The 21,083-nt window shown below is 47.0% G+C and overlaps 1 protein-coding gene across 1 annotated transcript; it reads right to left on the reverse strand.

Annotated features, from left to right (window-relative positions):
- Positions 1–18,726: 18,726 nt before the first annotated feature.
- Positions 18,727–21,081, reverse strand: LOC113971468 (myosin-7-like). Its single transcript, XM_027691432.1, has 4 exons — positions 20,982–21,081; positions 20,810–20,905; positions 20,547–20,684; positions 18,727–18,801 (listed from the first exon to the last, which is right to left on the reverse strand). The coding sequence occupies exons 2-4, from the start codon at positions 20,882–20,884 to the stop codon at positions 18,778–18,780; spliced, it is 237 nt and encodes a 78-aa protein (XP_027547233.1). The 5' UTR covers positions 20,885–20,905; positions 20,982–21,081; the 3' UTR covers positions 18,727–18,777.
- Between the last annotated feature and the right edge of the window lie 2 nt (positions 21,082–21,083).

Below are 21,083 nucleotides of genomic sequence, written 5' to 3' on the forward strand. Positions count from 1 at the left end.
GCTACATTAGTAAAATTTATTCCCTCTTTATTCATTAGGTAATAAATATATTTTTTTGTCTGGAGCAAGAAAATGGGTAAGAGAGTTCTGGCACTTTACAAAGGTGGTTAGAAGATGCGTTTGCTCAGATGATTTTTAATTAATATATTCTTGGGTAGAATACAGGATTTTGCACTTTTTCCTGCTGAGCTTATCTGGTCCCACTCTCCTACTGCCATAGCAAAGATGGGAAAGCAGCACACCTTGATTTCTGTAAGGTCAAGTAAGCAGAAGTGAAGAATGTCCCCATGGGCATTTTCTGTTCTATCATCAGTATTCAGAGGTTTCAAACGCAGCCTTGGGCATCCCCCCTTTCTACTGCAATCCCACCAGGTTTGCACATAGGGTGAACCAGTGAGCCTGCCAGAAACCCCACCCAAAGGGATCTGTCTCTGCCCTCTACGAATCAGTAAATCAGGTTCTTACCTCCTGTGACACCAGATGGGTGGTTTGCAGGCTGGCAGCTGGTCAGTGCTGTAAAACAGAAATGGCAGTTCCCTCATTGCTGCTGCACAGAAATCCAGAGTGAAAACGTGCAGATGCCTTGAGAGCAGGTTTATAATGGAGTCTCCTCCTGGACACGAACACTGGAAGCAGCAGGAATGTTGTGGCACATAAGGGCACCATCCCTTCCTGCCAGCCTGCAGACCCCCCTCACTTACCTTGGAGCTTTCCCTGGAGCCAGGGCAGACGTGTCGCGGGGACGTTTTATACGATCTCGTCTGCAGATGCTACAGATGCCTCCTCTTTCTTCGGTCAAAACATTTTTGGCAAGCCTTCTTTGGTAAAGCATTGTCTGGCAAACTGAACTAAGGGCATAATTGTCATTTGACATGACTAGATATAATTAGAAAATTTTGATGTCTTACTGGCTATATGAATACAGCTCCTATAAACAATCTCACAAGGGTGTTAAGGAGGGAATCTGGACTAGTCAAAGCACTTGGAGAACTTGGATTCAGGACTTATGGATTCTATTGCTGGCTTTCCCAACAACTCACTGCACAACCCAAGATGGATTGCTTGGTATGTCTGTCCCAGCTATCCCAGCTGTACAATAGATAAAACAGGATGTTAAAAGATAAATTAGCATTATTAAAAACTTTTGGCAGTTTTGTTGGTAAAATCCTGAAAGTAGAGGTGCAGATGTAGAAGAGCTGAGCAGGATAACAGGCACAGCAGGATGGTCAGCCAAACACTGCAGCAAGGAGAGGCTGGGTCCTACCTGGGCTTTTAAGCTGATGCCTCTGATGGAGATGTAAGGTAGTTTTGGGGATATCAGGAAGAGTGCACACCCCCCCACACACACACACAGAGGCATGTACGTGTGTGCCTCTTCGCAAATTGCAAATAAGTGGGAGATTCTCCAAGAAATGTTATTGTGAACCTTGCGAGGGATTATACCTGCTGAGACTTCTGATCTGCAGGTTAGTGCCAGTGAGCAAGAGACACTCTCTGCTTTTGCTGAAAACTTCTTAGTTTATCTAGATATTCCCATGCCTGTAAACCTAGGAAGGGTAACTCTGATTCAGAATACCTTCCACAGGTTTTTTCCCTGCCTACAACTGATAGAAGAATCCTCTATTCACTCATGCCTATACAAATAATTGGACATATGCAAAAACACATCACCTCAGCATGCAGTCCCAGGTGCTCTCTATGCAATATATCCTCAGCCCAGCTCTTCCATTTCATCACAAATATCTTGCACACTTTGAACAGTCCAAAACACCACAGTGATATCTTTACCAGACCACTGGGGGTGGCAGACATGCCTGTACAATGCTGATGGAGGGGGGGGAAGGGGATTTGCTGGTAGTGCTGGAGAGACACTGGTCTAGTTTCAGGAATAGGGCACAGTCATGTAAACTGTTTTAAATCCTGTCAGATTTAGGCTGAGGGACTTTATGCCTTCTTTGCCTCAGTCATCAACAAGAAAAGCCATTTTCCTTGGGGCAACCAGTCCCCTGAGCTGTTAGACAGGGACAGGGAGCAGAACGGACTCCCTGCTGAGCCACTTAGACACTCACAAGTCCACAGAGCCAGATGATATTCACCCGAGGGCACTGAGGGAGGTAGTGGAAGAGCTTGCCCAGCCACTCTCCATCATTTATCATCAGTCCTGGCTCACCAGAGCGGTCCCAGATGACTGGAGGTGCCAATGTGATGCCCATCCACAAGAAAGGTTGGAAGGAGGATCTGGGGAACTCCAGGCCTCTCAGCCTGACCTCAGTGCTGGCAAAGGTTATGGAACAGATCACCTTGAGTGTGATCACACAGCATGTACAGGATACATGCACTACGAGGCCAGGCCCAGCCAGCACAGGTTTAGGAAAGGCAGATCCTGCCTGACCAATCTGATCTCCTTCTACAGCCAGGTGACCTCCTGGGTGGGTGAGGGAAAGGCTGTGGATATGTTTACCTGAACTTCAGCAAAGCCTTTGACACCGTTTCCTCCAGCATTCACCTGGAGAAACTGAGAGCCATGGCTTGGACAGGGGCATTTTCCCTGGGTTAAAAACACACTGATGGCCAGGCCCAGAGAGTGGTGGATGGAGTTATATCCAGCTGGGGCCAGTCCAGTGGGGTTCCCCAGGGCTTAGTATTTGGCCAGTCCTGTTTAGTATCTTTACCAACTATCTGGATTGAGGGCACCCTCAGGAAGTTTTCTGATAGACACCAAGCTGGGTGGGAGTGTTGATCTGCTGGAGGGCAGGAAGACTCTGCAGAGGGGTCTGAACAGGCTGTATCAAAGAGTCAAGGTCAATGGTGTGAAGTTCAATAAAGTAAAGTGCCAGGTCCTGCACTTTGGCCACATTAACCCCTCACAGTGCTCCAGGTTGGGGAAAGAGAGTCTGGAATGCTGCTTAGCAGGAAAGGACCTGGGAGTGCTGGTCAACAGCCACTGAACATAAGCCAGCGTGTGCCTGGTGGACAAGAAGGCCAATGTCATCCTGCCTGTATCAAAAATACTGTGGTCAGCAGGAGCAGAGACGTGACTGTGCTGGGCACTGGTGAGGCCACAGCTCGAGTGCTGCATCCAGTCCTGGGCCCCTCACTGCAAGAAAGACATTGAGGGGTTGGAGCGTGTCCAGGGAAGGGAAGGGAACTGGGGAAGGGTTTGGAGAACCAGAAGCAGCTGAGGGAGCTGAGGGGACTCAGCCTGGAGAAAAGGAGGCTTGGGAGGACCTTCTCACTCTCTGCAACTCCCTGACAGGGATGGAGTCAGGTAGGGGTCAGGCTCTGCTCCCAGGGAACAAGGGACAAGACAAGAGGAAATGGCCTCAAGCTGTGCCATTTAGGTTTAGGGGAGGTTTAGGTTGGACCTCAGGAAGAATTTCTCCACTGATAGGGCTGTCAGGCATTGGAAGGGGCTGTCCAGGGAGGTGGTGGAGTCCCTGGCCCTGGAGGTGTCCAAGAAACACTGGATCTGGCACTCAGTGCTCTAGTCCAGTTGACAAGATGGGAATTGGTCACAGGTTGGACTTGATGATCTTGTAGATCTTTTCCAACAAAAAAGATCCTATGACTCTATTATTCTACATGGACAGTCCAGCTGAGAGTTCTGGGCTAGATCACCTGACTTTGTGGACTGAAAAATCTTTGCCTTCCCAGGGGCCAATGACAAAGCCACTGTACTCAGAGAGCTCTTCTGGGTTTTTGCTGTGGTGCTATGCAGGATGTGGACCCATCCTTGTCACAGGAGTGCAGCACATGGCCAGGCAGCTCTGGGCAGGCTGAGAGAAGGTCTGGTTTGAACAGGAAGCACTCAGTGAATTGAGATGTCTCCAGATCTTGACAATCACTCAGCAGTTCTTTGGAGATTGAATTTAGTGCCAGTAAGTCCCCACAAGCCAGTGGTAGAAACATAAAGTCTTTTTTTGAAAGCAGTCCAAATCGCAGAAAAGGATTGTGAAACAGGACATGGCAATAAAGGAGATGCTTTAATCCAGATGGCTTTTGAATATCTCCAAAGATGGAGATTTCACAATAGCTCTGGGAAACCTGTGCCAGTGCTCAGTCACCCTCACAGGAAGAGTGTTTCCCAATTTTCACAGGGAACCTCCTGTGTGTCAGATTGTGCCCATTGCTTCTTGACTTGTCACTGGGCACCACTGAAAAGAGCCTGATTCCATCTTCTGTGCACCTTCTCCTCAGGTATTTATATCCATGGATGAGATTCACCTGAGCCTTCTCCAGGCTGAACAGTCTCAGGTCTCTCAGCCTTTCCTTAGGAGAGAGATGCTCCAGTCACTCATTGATCTTACTGGCCCTTTACTGGACCCTCTCCACTAGCTCTATATCTCTCTTATGCTGGGAAGCCCAGCACTGGACACAGCACTCCAGGTGTGGCCTCTGTGCTGATCAAGGGCAAGGATCACCTCCCTCTATCTGCTGGCAACACTTCTGATGCAGCCAGGACACCATTCACCTTCTTCACAGAAAGGACATGAACATGGCTTATGTTCAGCTTCGTGTCCCACAGGACCTCCAGGTCCTTTTTTTGTGAAGCTACTTTCTGGGTGGTCAGCACCCATCATATCCTGATGCCTGGGGCTGTTCCTCTCCAGGTTCAGGGCTTTGCACTTGCTTTGCATTATTGGAGCCCCGACTGACCCCAGGCCTCACCAGTCCTCAGCTGCACACTATCCTTAACAGAGAAAGCATTTAATGTTAAATGGATCTCAGCAATTGTAGAATCACAAAGGCTCAAATCTTTACTACTGTGTTTACCTGTCTTGCTAACTGAGTTAACTAAATCATGTGTGGGTTTCTAGCTAAAGACTCTTTGTGACATTAAAGCAAAACAACTCAAGTGCACAGATGCATCTATATTCCCCCAGTAACTCCACACTTTGCATACAAACAGGAAGAGGTGCCTGTACATTCAATAGAATATCCATGGAGACAAGAGTATATATGCTGATTTAGAGACCAAACCATTTGCCATTTACTTCGCAGACTTGGCCTTCACTGTCTCAAATATTGGACTATCCAGTTCATGAAACCAGTCTCTGTTTGATCCTTGGAGAAGAATCTGGATGTTAGGACTACAACCCAGCAGGACCCAGTTCTAACAGTGGTTCTGGCCCACTCTGACTGAAGTTCTCAGTATCATGACACAACAGCTATGTGGAAATAGGCAGCCTGAGGGCTGAGGGATGGGAGCTTGTGACCCTATTCAGTAGGAGAACTAGTACCATTATCTCAACGGTGTGAATCTGGCAGCTTTCCTGTCACCAGAAAGAATCAGCACATTCCTTGGCACAAAAAAAATGGCAGCTGTAAACCTAATCCACTGAAATGGGAAGGAACAGGTTCTCTGTCCCCAGAGTCAACAGGGAAGAAACTCTCTGCCAATCTGTTCTGCCTGGTCTGAGACTGCAGCCCTTGAGCTCTGACAGCCCAGGCACGCTCTAGTTGCAGTCCCCTCCTCAGGAGGGAAGGTAGCCTTCTATTCAGAGGGATGCTACAGGATTCACACAGGGAAACTCAGGAAACTGAAGACAGTTGCATCCTACAAGGAAGATTTGGAATGCTGCCTGATTGCCCAGGGTATAGAGGGGCTGCAGGATATACTGTCCCACCTAACCCTGCATCAAATGTGGCAGGAGGTCCTACTTTGGCCGAAAGTTTCTGTGGGCATATGCAAATCCACAGTGTGACTATGTATGCTGGCTGAAATTCAGAGACTATTGTTACTGTGGATCCCTAATGGGAATTTCTGTGCCCATCACAGGTATTGACTTATGTCTACATTAGTATCTCTATATGAGTACCTCAGGACCAGTATAAATCCCAACATTAACATAATGTGATTATGGGTATGTTGGCTTTGAGTGAAATCCCTGAAAGGTGTTTGGTATTAATCATTTGAGGATTGAAGGATTACTGAAACATAGCAAAATTCTCCAGAATGGTGCATATGGAAATATAGCCATATGCAAAGAATAATTTGCATACCAAGTTCAGCTAAAATTACATACTTTACATTAAATAGCACTGCCTCCCCCACCAGCACCATTTCTAGATGACACTGAGTGGGTTGCCCCCTGTCTGTCAGTTGTACTTCAATGCAAAAACAATCCTGGTGCCACAGACCAGCTGGGGTGACAGGGCCTGATTGAATTCAGTGTTGAAATTCAGTGTTAAATAGTCCAGTGCCATTCAAATTGAATAGCAAGGCTATTGTAGCAACTCCTCTGGAAGAAACAGCATTAGACAAGCTCTTTCAGACAGTCATAAAAAGAAGATAAAATGTTAAAACATCAAGTGCTTTCACTTGAAAGCTCTAAATTCAGATCCATTTCCTTTTTTCCTCATTTGCATTAACTAAATAAAACACAGAAAACAAGAATTTCTCCTTCGGTGTTTTCAGCTGATGTTTTAAAATATCTGTTTGAAGGAAATTAGAGCTAAAGCAATGGCAGATGTAGGAGCATGTGTTGTGAACAGATAGTACATGAACTCTCAGTGAAGGTTTAGATAGGAAAGACACAGAAATAAGTTTGTGGAGGCTGGAAGAGGAGGCAGGAGAAAGTGCAAAAAAGATTGGGCAAATGACCCAACATTCAGCGTTGTAGTGTAGGACATAAAGTAGGACATAAAGCTCACTAAAAGTGAAGTGTTTGGTCAGCTGTCATGAGCAACTCTGGAGGGCAGTCTAAGCTACTGAGCATCTGCTTTGGATTTGGTTTAATTTACACAGCTCCTCTCTCTCACTTGGGTATCGTTTATATGACACTGGTATAGTGGTTTTTTACAAAGAGAGAGTCTCTAATCTGAAACGGATGATCCAGATTTCACTATAGTTTAACTCTGTAGATCCCAAAAAGTTACATCAGGGAAAACTTAGCCATGTTTCTTATACCCAGGCACAGCAAGGAGAAATCTGTCCAGGAAGGAATCTGTTGAAAGAAGTGCAAGTGCCTCAATGAAAAAAACAATGCAAGGTTTCCTGGGGGCCATTAACTTTCTGTCAATCCTATTTCCATCTCTGCAGGCCTTGACTTCACTGGGACCAGAAGCAAACCACAGCACAGATAAAAGGGCAGCAGCAGGCTGAGAGTCATCTCTGGATACAGACTGTCCTGCACAGCAATGTGGTGTCGGCAAGGCACACATTCCCCTGGAGGAGAAAGGGTTCAGTCATGCTGAAAATATATCCTTCTTGAGACAATTATCAGGCAGCTGCTCCCTTTCTGCCAGCCCTGGAGATGTGTATTTCCTTCTCCCCATCCCAGTGGTTGGCTGAGAGACAGGGGCAGTGAGAAGGCACTTTTAGGTAGGCAGCAGCCAGGCCCGAGAGGGGAAGGGGAAGTGCCTGCAGGTGCTGTGTGTCGGCTGGTGGGAACCTCCTTCTTCTGCCTGTTCAGAGTCGTCAAGATCATGAACTCGAAAAACAAGAATGTGCCTGTATGGCAGGAGGTTTTGCAGTAGGAAAAGGAATCTTTTCTTGTAGTCTGGTGATCCAAAATCTTTAACCATGGGAGCTACTCTCAAGCTCTCTGTTTTGTGCTACCCTAACTAGGACAGAGAGCCCTCCAAGAGGAAGGATGTTGGAGGATATGAATATGAGTGCTCTCACTGCAGAGAGTCACAGAATCATAGAATATTCTGAGTGGGAAGGGACCCACAAGGATCACTGAATCCAGCTCTTAAGTGAATAGCCCATACAGGGATCAAACATGACCTTGGTATTATTAGCACCATGTTCTAACCAATACCAGGGAGAACCGAGTACTGTGTGGTGCTAGAAGTGGGGTCAGTGGATTGTAGAAAGCTATTCTCCCTTCTGCTTGACTCTGCTGAGTCCTTATCTGAAATGAGCTGACCAGTTTTAGGTTCCCCATTTCCAAAGGGAAGTGAACTAAAAGGCGAGAGTCCGGCAGGTGGCTGGCAAGATGAGCAAGGGAGTGGAAAACTTGTGCTATGAAGAGTTCGAGGGTATGGTTAGTTTGAGGGGAAAAGGGCTAATGTACATGAGGGGCAGCTGCAAAGACAATGTGCCAAGCTTTTTTCATGAGCAGCAGACAATGTAACAAGGGGCAATAACCACAAATTGTTGCTTGAAAATCTCCACTTAGACACTAGGAAAATTCTCAGACATTAAGAAAATTCTCACTTAGATATTAGGAAAACCCTTGACTATTGAGTAATGAAGAAATGACACAGGTTACCCATAGAGCTTCTGGAGTCTCTGAAAAGCTTGGCTCACCAAAGCCATGGCTAATTGGACCAGCACCAGCAATAGATATGCTTGAAGTGGGAGACTGAACTAAAGAGCTCCAGATGGTCTGTCATAACAGCAGCTCTGCGGCTTTAGTGTGAAAGTTTCCTCATCCATCCAAAGCAGACAATTGCTCAAAGCTAATCAGCAAAGGCATCTGCACCTTCACTTCTTGTGCTAAGAAAACAAAATTTCCCTGGGGTCCTGAAAAACAGTATTTCTCAAGTGGACAACTGGGCATGAGTCTTTGATTCCACTGCTTCGTTGGAGACAGTTAATTTCATGCAAATTGCCAAAGCAAATCCCTCCAGAACACCAATTCCATAATATTGCTTCTTAAGTACATCATCTGGAAATGTCCTCAGGTGCAGGAGGCTTTGGTTGCTTTCAGTCCTTGAAGAGCAGCATGACATGCAGGCAGAGTCAGAGAGCTGTGGAGCTCACTGGGGCAGCAAAATGCATCCCACCACATCAGCAAGAGTTCTACCAGGTGAGGAGTGGCAGGGCAGGCAGAGTATAGGAGTGTCCTCTTGCTACCACAGGCTGGACACATTCACAGTGGTAATTGTATGCTGGTAAGCATTTCCCCAGCCCACCACAGACAGGGCTTTAGGGATCTGGTACAAACATTTTTTCTTTCTGAGACACCAAGTACCATTTGTCAGAAAATATGGGTATGATACAGTGAGCAGCAGCTAACATAACATCTATGGGGTATTTCTGATCATAACATAACATTGAAGGACATAAGATTACATGATGTCCCTGCCCATGTCAGGGGGATTGGACTAGATGGGCTTTATAGGTCCCTTCGACCCAAACCCTTCTGTGATCTGTGTGATCCTGTGAATGGCAGACTCTCACACCCAAGACATTTGTCATCATCCCAATCTCCCCAGACACCCATCCTCTGCATAATGCTCCACCCAGGTGATGAAGCCTTCTAGAGCACAAACCATCTCAAGCTGGTGAAAAATGTCATGTGACTGAAACAAAATCCAAATAATTTACACACAGGAAACTGTACTGAAAAGAATGTATTCTCTGTGTCCCTGAGAGACAGAAGAACAAGCACATTCCTATTATCTCTATATGAAGCCTAAGCCTTTGGCCTTCTCAGGTCTCAGTTACCTACTTATCCCCCCCATATGGAGCCTGTAATGCTCACGGGATACAGCAGACATCCCCTTCAACAAGGATCCCCTTGCACACCCTGTGTGAGGTGTGAGCCCTGGGAGGCTGGAGAGAGCTCAGAGCTGCTCAGTTCTGCTCCAGCAGGAAACCTCCTGCTGTGGGTCGATGTTCTGGAGAGCAGGCTCAGGTGCCTACACAGATTGCAGTGTCTCCTGTGCCTGGGGCCACTTCAGCTCCTCCTCGGGTGATTGGGGTCCCCGATGGCCTGACCAGGAACTGAGAGGCACTCAGGGCCATGGAAGGCACCAGGAATGTCTACATGGATATGCTGCTCCTCTGAGCACACATTACAGCTCAAGGGAAAGGAAGTCAGCCCTGCATGTGGTAGATCCCTACTGGTGAATACTCTGCCCTACTTCAACTCAATCAGCTTGCGCGGTGACTGGTCTTCAGACCCTCATAAACCACAGCAGATATTCCATAACATAGAACTTACATACATCTGTTCATTGTTTACAGACACATCAATGTTTGATGTGTTATCAACTGCCTCTTAACGCTGTCACACAGGGGACAGGCTTGGTGACAGCAGCTGTGCTTGGACATGCTTCTGAGGGTGGGTTCCTCTCATTTAGAGTGACCGTGTATAACCTAGTGTTGAGAAACTCAAAGATTTTTGTTCATTTGCTGCACCTGTTATTTTCAGAGGAATTAGCATATATTCCCTCAAAATCTCCAGAGGAAGAACGTTCTGCCTCATCACTAGTACAAAAGAAATGGTTTGTACAGCAAACCACAAACACCAGTTTTGCTTTCTTTGCCAAAATACAGATGGGTGTTATAGCACTAGGATGCTTCCTAATTAAAGACACTGTGATGCTGCTTCTCCCTTGCATTGCTCTTTGTTATCAGAAACAGCATGTGAGGAAAGGGGTTTTTCAGCCGTTTTGATCCAAGCATTGGGACCAGCCTGTTCGCACAGAGAGAGCTGGAAAGTGGCTGAGCTTGAACAGGTAAGTGTAGGAAGATCACTGACTTTCCAGGCTTGCAGCTGGTGGGATAGATGGGGAAAAACTGTGACTGTGGTTTCTGGGAGCAGCTATTTAGCACTGCCCACTGCTTGGATGCCTTCCCACAGTGAGGATCCTGCCTTGCAGAACTCTGGCATAGGCAAAGCCATTTTGCTGTGGCCATTATGTGATTATTATCTCCTGTTCATTGGATGCTTGGTGAAAATCCAATTTCACTTTGCCTGTACTATTTATAATATTATGTAAGAATACCATCTCCCCACCTGGCTGTTCTTTTCCCAGCTTGACAACCCAATAGTCCCATCAATTTTGTCCTCGCTCTCTGTACCTTTCCTAACTGCACAGGCCAAATCTGCAGACAACAGGTGGTCTATGGGCCTAGTACAATCATTTCTGGTTTGTTCTCAGTTGATCCTGACAATTCCTGATACTTTTTTTACCTTCTGTGGTCACCAGTGAGCACTGACCTGACATTTAGAGGCAACTATTCACTATTCTGGTAGCCTTCCTATCTCCTAATCCTGATCCTCCTTTCAAGAGACTATGGACAGAGAAGCTGAAGTTCTGTTTCATGTGCAAAAAGGGTTTTTCTGACTGATGATTATACAGTCTGCCTCATAAGGACAACATCTTTCTCAGTGGCTTTCACCAAAATGACAGTGAATGAGACTCTAGAGTAGCATAGCCCAAGTAACAGAGCAGTGGAGAGACGTAAAGCAGCAAACTTTTATTTGGGGTGAGAACACTTCAGTGAGTGTCAGAGTTGTGCTGTTCCTCAGACTCCTCATGTTCCCCGTAAACACCAGTAGAAGAGCTGGCCAAGGAGGTGACATTCAGGATGCCCTTTCTGTCACCCACCAAAGCAGCTGAGGAGCTCCTGTTACAGAGCAGGGGAGTGGGGTGGGCAGGCTAAGACGCCTCCGGGTAAGATAAAGAAAAAAGAGAGCAAGTGGCAAAAGGGGGAGGGAAGGAAAATCAGGATTAAGTGCATAATATTAGCACTAGCAGCAACTGTATCCTAAAAAAGATAGCAATGAGGTGATATCTTCCTCGGCTGGCACTCATTTGTGACAGATGCACAAATCCCACTTCTGGGAAAATTTCAGTGCTGTAAATGGAAATAAATTGGTATGGAATTTCTATAAATCTGCTAACTTTAAAAATTAGACTTTTCAAGGTTAAGACAGCCCAGTGGATTACCAGAGAATTTTCTGAGTGATGGAGTCACTGCAGTGAAGTTTCCAACAGGATACATAGCAGAATCTTCTAGTGACATTTTCTGAACTAACTTTTTGTGTTGCAGAAAAGTTCCTTTTGCATCCTTAGGAAATTTATCAACAGTCTCATTATTTTATGTTGGCAAACAGATTCCCTTGGGGGTCAGGCTAAACATTTTCTTAATTGCTGTCTGCAGCCATCTGAGATGCCAAGGAAAGGATACAAGTCCCTGCTGCTCCTGAAGGGCAAATCAGTTGTGCAAAGCAGAACAGCCCCAGCAGAAGACAATGATGACAATTGACACCAGACAGCCCAAAACTGGTGTGTTTGACATCTCAATCAGGACTGTGGCCTGAGAAAATACATGTTAAATCTTCTACAGCTCAAGATGTTGTGCCAACTTCAGCACTGCTTTGCTGAGACACACAGGTGTATATTGTCTTGCAAATGAGTCCCTCAGGTCCCCCGAGTGCCTGCTGCTCCCTGACAAATGTCTTCAGGTGAACAGTACCTGTCATGGTGCCTCAAAGGGTCTCGCTGCAGACTCATGACAGGACTCCCCGCTGCTGCTTCCCTCTCACATTGGCTAAGTTTGGGCATTCTCTGCCTGGGCTCTGATCCCAAAGTCTTCATATGTGCTGGACTCTGTTTCCCCAGCAGTCCTGTGCTGGCATCAGGGCTGTGCTGCTGGCACGGGGCGGGAGGGTGATGGGGTTGCAGGGCCTGTAAGACCACAGCTTTGACACCCTAACAGCAGGGATCACATGGTCATAGGACAAGGGGGAATGGCTTCAAACTGAAAGAGGGTAGATTTAGATTAGATCTTGCAAAGAAACTCTTCTCTGTGAGGCCCTGGCACAGGTTGCCCAGAGAAGCTGTGGCTGCCCCATCTCTGGAAGTGTTCGAGGCCAGGTTGGATGGAGCTTGGAGCAACCTGGGCTGGTGGAAGGTGTCCCTGCCCATGGCAGGGGGTGGAACTGAATGACCTTTAAGGGCCCTTTAAAATCAAACCATTGTATGATTCTATGATTCCTCCTCTCCTGGGGCTCCTGACAGGAGTTTACAATGTGAACTGATGAATTTTCCTTTACCAACAAAGAGTTTCTGAAGAGGGATATTTTCAACCATTTTCTCTACTACTACTGGAATGCTGCATTTAAGCTCTCTGGCTGTTCACGTGGAGCTATATGAGCCCATCAGCTGCATCTATTTAAAACATTTTTTCAGAGATGATAATTTATAGCCACTCCGGACTGAAGTTTTTCTCAAGACCTTTGCACAAGCCCTTATCAGGTGACAGGCAGCCTCGCTCCACAGAGTGTCAATGCAAAATGATCCCCATTCCCCATAAAGCAGTGAGGAATTCATCTTCCTTAAATCAGTGTCCTTCTTTGATCCTCATAATCCATCAGACTTCATAGCAGTTGCTGTCAGAGGTGATTTTGTTCCCAGCCTCTGCTCCTCCTGCATGCATCCTCCCCCAGCTCGGAACAGTTCATTTGTTCCTTTCCCCATTACGTATCTTCCCCATCCTCCCAGGATGGGCAGGAGCAGCTCTCACTACTGAGAGACACTTGGCTTCTGCTCCCAGCTCCTCCTCCACTTCGAGGTTGTTTGGGTTTTTTTCTTGGATGATTCTACATAAAATATGTGCCTGGGTAGTGGCCCCCAGCTGGGCTCACAAAGATTGACAATCCAGGTCCCTGTGGGGTGAGCCACAGCAGCAGCTCAAAACTCGGGCCACTCTGCACCCCCCCCATCCACTTACCCGCTGTCAGTGAGAACAGCAGCTCCTGGGGCTGCTGGACCCCAGCTCAGGCTGCCTGGGGAGCAGGCTGGGGCAGCTGAGGTCTCGTCATGTTTTGGGGCTTCCAGGCTCCAGCCAGGGACTCTCAGTAGTCCCTGAATTCTTCAGCCCTCTAGGAAGGTCTGTATTTTCACTCCCTCATCCCAGCACAGCTTGTGTTCCTGGGTTGGGAAAATGCTGCCTGGGGATGAGCTCTGCTCCGCTCAGCCCCATGTGCCACCTCAGCTGTAAGGAAACAACAGACTGCTTCCCTTTGCAGAATAAATACAGTAAATCATTTCTTCAAAACTAAAACTAAGCTCTATAAAGCACTTAAGAGGTGGGATACGAGTTAGTCTTTTGTTTTCCCTCAGATTTCTCCTGACCTTTCTTCCCCAAACTTGATGCTGAGTTGTCATTTCTTCCACCCCCACATCCTCTACCGTCTTACACCTATTTCTTTTCTTCACACACATCCATCTTGCTTTCCTCCTCCCAGACACCCTCTGCACTCACCAGCATGGTTTCAACCCCCCCTCAGCACCGTCGTTACTCTTCCACACTCTCTCACTTAGCAGTTCACCACTTTTTTTTTCTGCAACAAGAGTCACAAAACATCAAGTTCAGCTGCCCACACATAATGCACTGGGGCCCAGCTCTGTTGATCTCAATGTGTTCAACAGGCTGCTCCTCCTCTGCTGAGAGAGGACAAGACTTTCTGCAATGCTGCTGTTCCTGGAGCAAGCTTGGAGCAAGCCCTGCCTCTGCCTTCCTCACCAGGAAGAGATTCATAGGTTGGGGCCTCTTGCTGATCAGCAGAGCAAAAGATGGGCTTTCAGGGACTTTTGTGTTAATTTGTTAGTTTACAAGAGAGTGGATGCCCCCATGCACCACAACTGAGCCCCGGCTGACTGCTGGAAGTACCTGGGCAGCTGTTGTGTTCCCTGTGGGACAGCACGTCCCAGGAGAGAGGGGCCAGCGCCCAGGTGCTGGGTTGGCACAGCACAGTTGCACAGGCTCCAAAGGGGCCACTCTGGATTCAGACTCTGAGCAGGGAGAGCACGCTCGGGCCGCAGTCTGACCTTTAACCTTTCAGCTGGGAATGGAGCTGTGCTGGAGCAAGTCTCCCTGGGATAAGAATAGCATCTGCTGTCTTGGGACACAGCACAGTTGTCCAGCTCCTGCACGGCAGCACATGGCACTGAGGCACAGAAGGCAGCCTACCCTCCCAGGAATGTCTCAGGCACTATTAGTGGAAGTGAATCATGCCCACAGACAGGCACGACCCTGAGCAGGAGTCTTAGGAGAGCAGGGCTATTTTGGGCCTTTGACATTGAGGATGAAAGGAGACACGTGATGGGCTGATCCTGTTGGCATGGGCAACCTCCAAAGCCCTCTGCAGCCTTGTCTCCTCCACTAGGAATGTCTCTTTTGAAGGCTGAGGGGTGATTTGGTGGGACCTGGGAGCCCAGGAGGTGCGGGTAGAGGGAGCTGTGAGTTTGAAGGGCATGCAGGGCCACCTGTGCCCAGCCCTCAGTGCCACCAGCACATCATGCTTACGGCAGGCCCTGTCTGAGGGTGTGCACCTGCCCCTGAGCTTAGGGCACACAGCTGCCCGCTTTATTTTCATCCACATCCATGAGAGTTAGAGAGATACCAGAGGGGATGCATTGAAACACAAATCTTTTGCAACCAGGAGGATATTTACCTCTTTCCACCTGAAGCTCTCCATCTCTGGGTGGTTCTTCAGCATCAGAAATGTTTGAGAGGCCCCTTTTCCTCTTCCCAGCCATCACAAATTCCCTCCTCAACTTATTCCCATCCATTTAACATCCTCTTTCTTTTTCTAGTATGAATTTCTTTTGTTCCACTTTTTTATGTCTCATTTATTTGTTTCATTTTCATTGCTTTGTGAAAAGTTGCACATTAAGCTGTTTGGGGAATAATCCCCATTTTCCCTGAAGAGTTTTCCATCTGGATCAACAAGCCAAATCAGTCTCCATTTTGCCCCCACATTCAGCTGGAGACACAGCAGCAGTGTTAGCAGACAGGAACAAGTGGTCAGGGAATTGAGTGTGTGTTGGGTAGCTTATAAAGTGCTGCCACTAAATGCAATCCCACAGCCCTGGGGATTGATCTCATGGTAGCTTCTGGAAAAAGGATACTTGGTATGGTCATTCTAAGCCATTCCCAAGCACATCCAGCGCTCCTGCAGATGAAGACTCCATTGGTTCAGTTGGCAGACAAGAGACACAACTCCTTATCCATGGGCAAGTTATTTTTTCCAGCAGCCTAAAAAGTTAAACTGCCTCCTGCTACAACCCCCCCAGTCTGGCTTTGCCAGCACCTCTGTGCTCACTGGGCACCCCCTGTGTCTCTCAGAACACAGTACAATGGCTGTGGGTGCTGTGCACAGTCCCCCCTTGGCTGCTCACTGAAAGGTCAGGCTGGTTATAAAGGTTTCTCCCCTACCCCATTTGGTGCCATGTGATGTGGTTCAGGTTCCTGCAGAGCACCTTGCCAGGTGGAGACTCAGCCAGGGCCTTAGCACCTGGTCCCTGCTGTGGCAGGCCCTGGGATGGGTTGTGTGCTTCTCTGAGGGTCTCCAGCAGTGGAATGTTCACACTCGTGCTGCTCTGAACCATCAGCACTGGCTAAGCTCCCTCGCAGTACCTCGAGCTGTGGAGGTTTGTGCCCGTGGCCAGGCATTTCTTCCAATTTTCTTATCGCGCGCCATTGGTACAGTTCAAAGTGCACCACAGGCTTCCCACAGAGCTGCACTGCTGCCAGCAGGCCTGAGCCCAGATCTCCAGTACTGCTCTCAGGATCCTCAACTCCAAACCAGCCAGACCCACACACATGGCACGTTATGCCAACGCAGGCACCATGGTCTCTGTTTACAGTCAGCCTGGGGGCTCAAGGTGCAGTTGGGAGAGCCAGGCTCTGGCACTGCCATCCAGCCAACCCCAACATGAGTCAGAGCCCACACTTTAACCCCTTTATGAAATGGGGGAGAGCTGCACTGCTAGCAGAAAGGAGCTGGTGTAGTGAGGGTAGGAATTATCCTGCTAAAGTCACATCCCTGCAGAGCCTTGCAGGGATTGCTGGGGCTGCTGTGCTCTGCCCACTCTGCTTGAGCAGGTGGGGTTTGGGTCTCAGAGGACCAGGGATGGTATAGCTGGGGCAAGAGCAAAACAGCAAACTTAGTACCAAAAGCAGGAAAGAGGGTTGGGATTACATGATAATGCCATGCTGATGCCTGGACACTCTGAAATGAGTAATGCCAGTCTGATTAGGGTTGCTAGACTTACCTAGCAGTTAGTAATTTCCCATTGGTTTTGCATGGCTGCTCCTAAGCAAATTACAACTGTTTTTCTACAGGTTTATGAAGTAGATTATTGCACTGGGTAACCAGGCATTTGACATGGTGGAGTAGGATCAGTGACATGGCCTAAGAGCAAAGCAGGACTTGGGATTCCATCCTGAAGCACAGCACTGTGCCATGAGCTGCTGAAAACAAGGTGCAGGAATTCCCCTGGGAAAGAGCTGCTTCCAGGCAACAGGAACTGAAACAGAAGTCATCCCATGGGAAAGAAAAAGAGCAACACACCTAGATATGTCCCAATGGGTGTGAAAACTAACATTCAATTCTGATTCCCCAAAATCACAAGCCCATAATAGTGGAGGGAGGCCTGTCTTGAAAGGATCATGGTGTGGGGACAGTTTTTGGGGAAACTATGGCTAGACTGACTGATAAGGTTTATTGAAGTTCCAGATTTCTCAGACAAACTGAAGATCTTGCATCTTATCAATGCAGTATTTCATTAGGTTATTTTCTGGGAAGTAATAGGAAAAGTTGGGCCATTGCATAATAATCATTATTAAATGCTCTCAAGGAAATGTAAAAAAATCAATTGTAACTAGGGCATTAGTTCACAGATCTCTGGAGAACAAGGTAAGAGGGGAAAACAGTAACCCCAAACGCTGCTCAGCCTGGCAATAGGGCCATCCTGGCTCTTTGCCAATGAGCATGAGTGCACTGGGTGAAGAGGAATGAAAAAAAATGTGTCTGACAGGGACCCATGGTGAAACCTTCAAAGGTGTCATGGGAGGGACAGGTGTATGCTGATTTTATTAACCTTTTTGTAGTTGAAAACTGAGAAAGATGTGACATCCATCACTCTTTTTCAGACAGGAGTGACAGAACATCTTGGGTTTCTCCTCTCCCATCCTTGTTACTCGTTAGCAGAAGCAGGCCAGACTCCTTCCTGAGCACTGCCTGGCTGTGTCCTCGAGACAGATAAGGAGACCCATTTTGATATACCTTTCCTAGGCACACAGATGTGAAGCACTCACCTAGAACTTCCCAACAGTGCCAGCATCCTATTTGACACAGTGCCTGGTGCTATGCACAAATTAATTCAACTTCTCAGAGCACTGGAATGTCTGCCCAAAGGTATCCCGTTCACTCTCCAGCCCTTCCAGGGATGTCTTCTCAGCAGTCTGCTGGGTTTTCTCCCTACCTGAAATCCTGCAGTTTCAACTATACCATACGTTCACCACAAAGGAGCTGAACGCATCTTTGTCCTTGGGAAACACCAAGCAGAATTATGGTGCCCAGTGCCACTGGGGAGATGAGCTTCAGGCAGCTACTCAGACCTTGCTGCTGACACTGCAGAGCATTTGATAACCATTTCCATGGGAACAAGCACATAAGACAGTTCAAGTCCTGCTCTGCTTGGAGCTGCAACACTTGGTAGGTCAGAATTGGGCCAACTTTCTGACAGGTGGTTTGGCTATAAGGAGATTCTAAGCACTCAGTTTGCAATGCACACAGATGACTGTGGGCTCACAGGCTGCACCAGTCTCATTCTCCCATGCAGAAGTACAGCACTGTAACTAAGCACGAGCACTGTAATTTTGTTCACATTGCATGTTTGATATACCACATCTGTTTCTACAGTACTTTATTTTCAGCTTCATTTAACAAGGTCGGGATACCTGCTTCCAAACAGAAGGTGAGGAGGAAACCTGTCAAAAATCTAAGTTTTAAATTCAGGATAAAATTGGTCAAACTGATCATAGCAGCAGTAAGACTTGAACACACAGTTTTGACTATGCTAAGCTTAGCAACAAAATGACTCTCATTTGAGCATCCACATTTGGAGCATCTGAAGTTGCAGGTATCTATTTTATTGAGACTGGTACAGCAGCAGTGACAGAAAATGTTTGTGTTCATAAACAAATAGAAGATTACTTCCTATAAGTGTAGCTCTAGCTACTGCAAATCCACAGCTGGAAAGATACTTTGTGGAAGTTCTGGTTATCCCAGAGGAAGCTCATTTTTCAGTTCCTAACACCACCTGGAAAGGAGAGGCTTCGTTCAGTCTACACGTGTCCAGATGAGTCTTTTGATCCCTGAAATCATCCATCCCAATGCAACATCCAGGTAGGATGTGCAAGTGGAACCCAGGCCAAGGCAGTGGTGTCTGCAACCCTTAAGACCACACATCACCACCGGTCATGCTGTTGGACTGAGGGGTTCAAATGCACAAACACATCTGTTGGCTTTCCTGAAGCGCTACTTTCATGTTGCATTCCTTAAACAACCCCCACCCTCTGGGATAAGGAGTACACCAGCACTTCCAAATGTAAAGCATGGAAGGGCTTAAAAGATTTAGGCATCACAATGATTAATTTTTAGGCCTACCAGAACTTGTGCCACGTACTTATGCTCAGTATATACTGCACAGTATCAGGTACCTCAAAGGAGGATCTAAACCTGCAGCAGATTGCAGAGAGTGGCCCATAGTCTGCTCAATCTGCCTTTACCTAAGCATATCCAATAGGAGATACCTGAAATCTTGCCACTGTCTGGGCTTCCAATTCAATCAGAGATTGAACATTCCCTCTATAAAGTAGTCTCATGTCTAGAGACACCTGGAAGAACCTAGACTGAACCTTCCTAGTGTGTCCCCCGATTCTTGGCAAGATATCCTGGCAAGCACTGAGGAGTCAAAGCCTTTTCCTGGTGCAGAGCATTAGGAGACAGTGAAAGCTGCAGACCAGTGAAAGCTGGCAGAACTAAAAGTGTCTGTTGAGTCCCAGGCCAGATCCTTTAGGAGAAAACATCTCTTCCAGAGTGAAAATGCTGCAGAAAGCAGTCTGGAGCTGAGGTTCTCCATTTCCTGGATATGTGCTCTAGGCCCTAGTAGTTTTTCCAAGACATGCACTGGGGTTTTTTACCTCCAGCCACAAACTACGCTAAACTAGTGCAGTCAAAAGATCACACTAGGAAAGGTAGCTCCAGATCTTGTGCCAGTCTTGGGTTGGAGATAGACAACTGCCTGGGAAGTTCAGCTACAGACACAAAGCTGCTGCTCTTTTCTCAGTCAGAATGCTAATTCTGCCTAAGGCTCACAGAAGGGATGTTTTAGGAATGTTCAGTTAGGTTGACTCGCATTGTTTTCACTTAATGAAGCAGCTCTTTAAATCTGAAACTAATCTGATGAAATCGGTCACAAAGCAATGCTCAGCACCAGAGCCTGAAATGCCAGAGGCAGAGAATCATAGTTCACAGAATGTTGTGAGCTGGAAGGGACCTTCAAAGATCACCTGTTCCAAAACTCCTGACATGGCCAGGGACATCTTTCACTAGACCAGGTTGCTCAGAGCCCCATCCAACCCGAGCCTGAACATTTCCAGTGATGGGGATCCACAACATCTCTGGGTAACCTGTGCCAGGGCCTCTCCACTCTCATGATGAAATATTTCTTCCTTATGTTCAATTTATTTAATTAAACATACCCTATTTCAGTTTAAAACCATCATCCCATGCCCTGCCACTAAAAGCTCTCCTAAAAAGTCTTTCACTGTCTTTCTCATATATCTCTTTTATATACTGAAAGGCCAGAATAAGGTCTCCTCAGAGCTTTGTCTTCTCCAGGCAGAACAACCCCAACCCTCTCAGCTTTCCTTCAAAAGTCCCTCCCTTCCAGAGCTGTCCTGTTGAATGATGGCTGTACCACTGGCAAGGCACAAACCTGCTGCTCAACTTGCTTGAGCAAACAGCACAACTGCACACCTGCCTCCTGCTGTGAAGCCTTACCTTTGTAGCAGGGCCTTCTCGGGCTTTGGCTCTGAGCTTGTTTACTTGGCTCTCAGCAATAGCTACCCTTTCCTCAGCCTCATCTATCTTATGCTGTGCTTTTCTCAATTTGGAGAGATTAATATTGGCTTGTTCATCCTGAAATTGCAAAACAAAAAAGAAATTAAAAACCATCTGGCAACATGCTGAGGTACAGAGCCAACTTTTAAACTGACGGTACTATGAACTGGTAAATAAGTATTTGCTTCAGTTTAGTGACTCACAGCTTCCTCAGCTTGTCTTTTGTAGGATTTGATTTTCATCTGCAGTTTATCTACCAGATCTTGTAACCTCATCATGTTCTTCCTGTGTTCTTCATTCTGAGTAAAGAGAATATGCAATTACATGTCCTTGGGAGAAAAAACATCAGGAGAATTGCTTTCTATTTTTACCCACCTGGAGAGTGAGCTCTTTGACATGCCGCTCATATTTGCAGATGTTTTTTGTAGCCTCTGCAGATTGTTTATGTTCTTCTTCCAGCTCAGCTTCTAATTCTTG

The sequence above is a fragment of the Neopelma chrysocephalum genome, unplaced genomic scaffold (assembly GCF_003984885.1).
Source record: "Neopelma chrysocephalum unplaced genomic scaffold, ASM398488v2 Primary Assembly neopelma1_84, whole genome shotgun sequence".
Taxonomy (NCBI): Eukaryota; Metazoa; Chordata; class Aves; order Passeriformes; family Pipridae; genus Neopelma; species Neopelma chrysocephalum.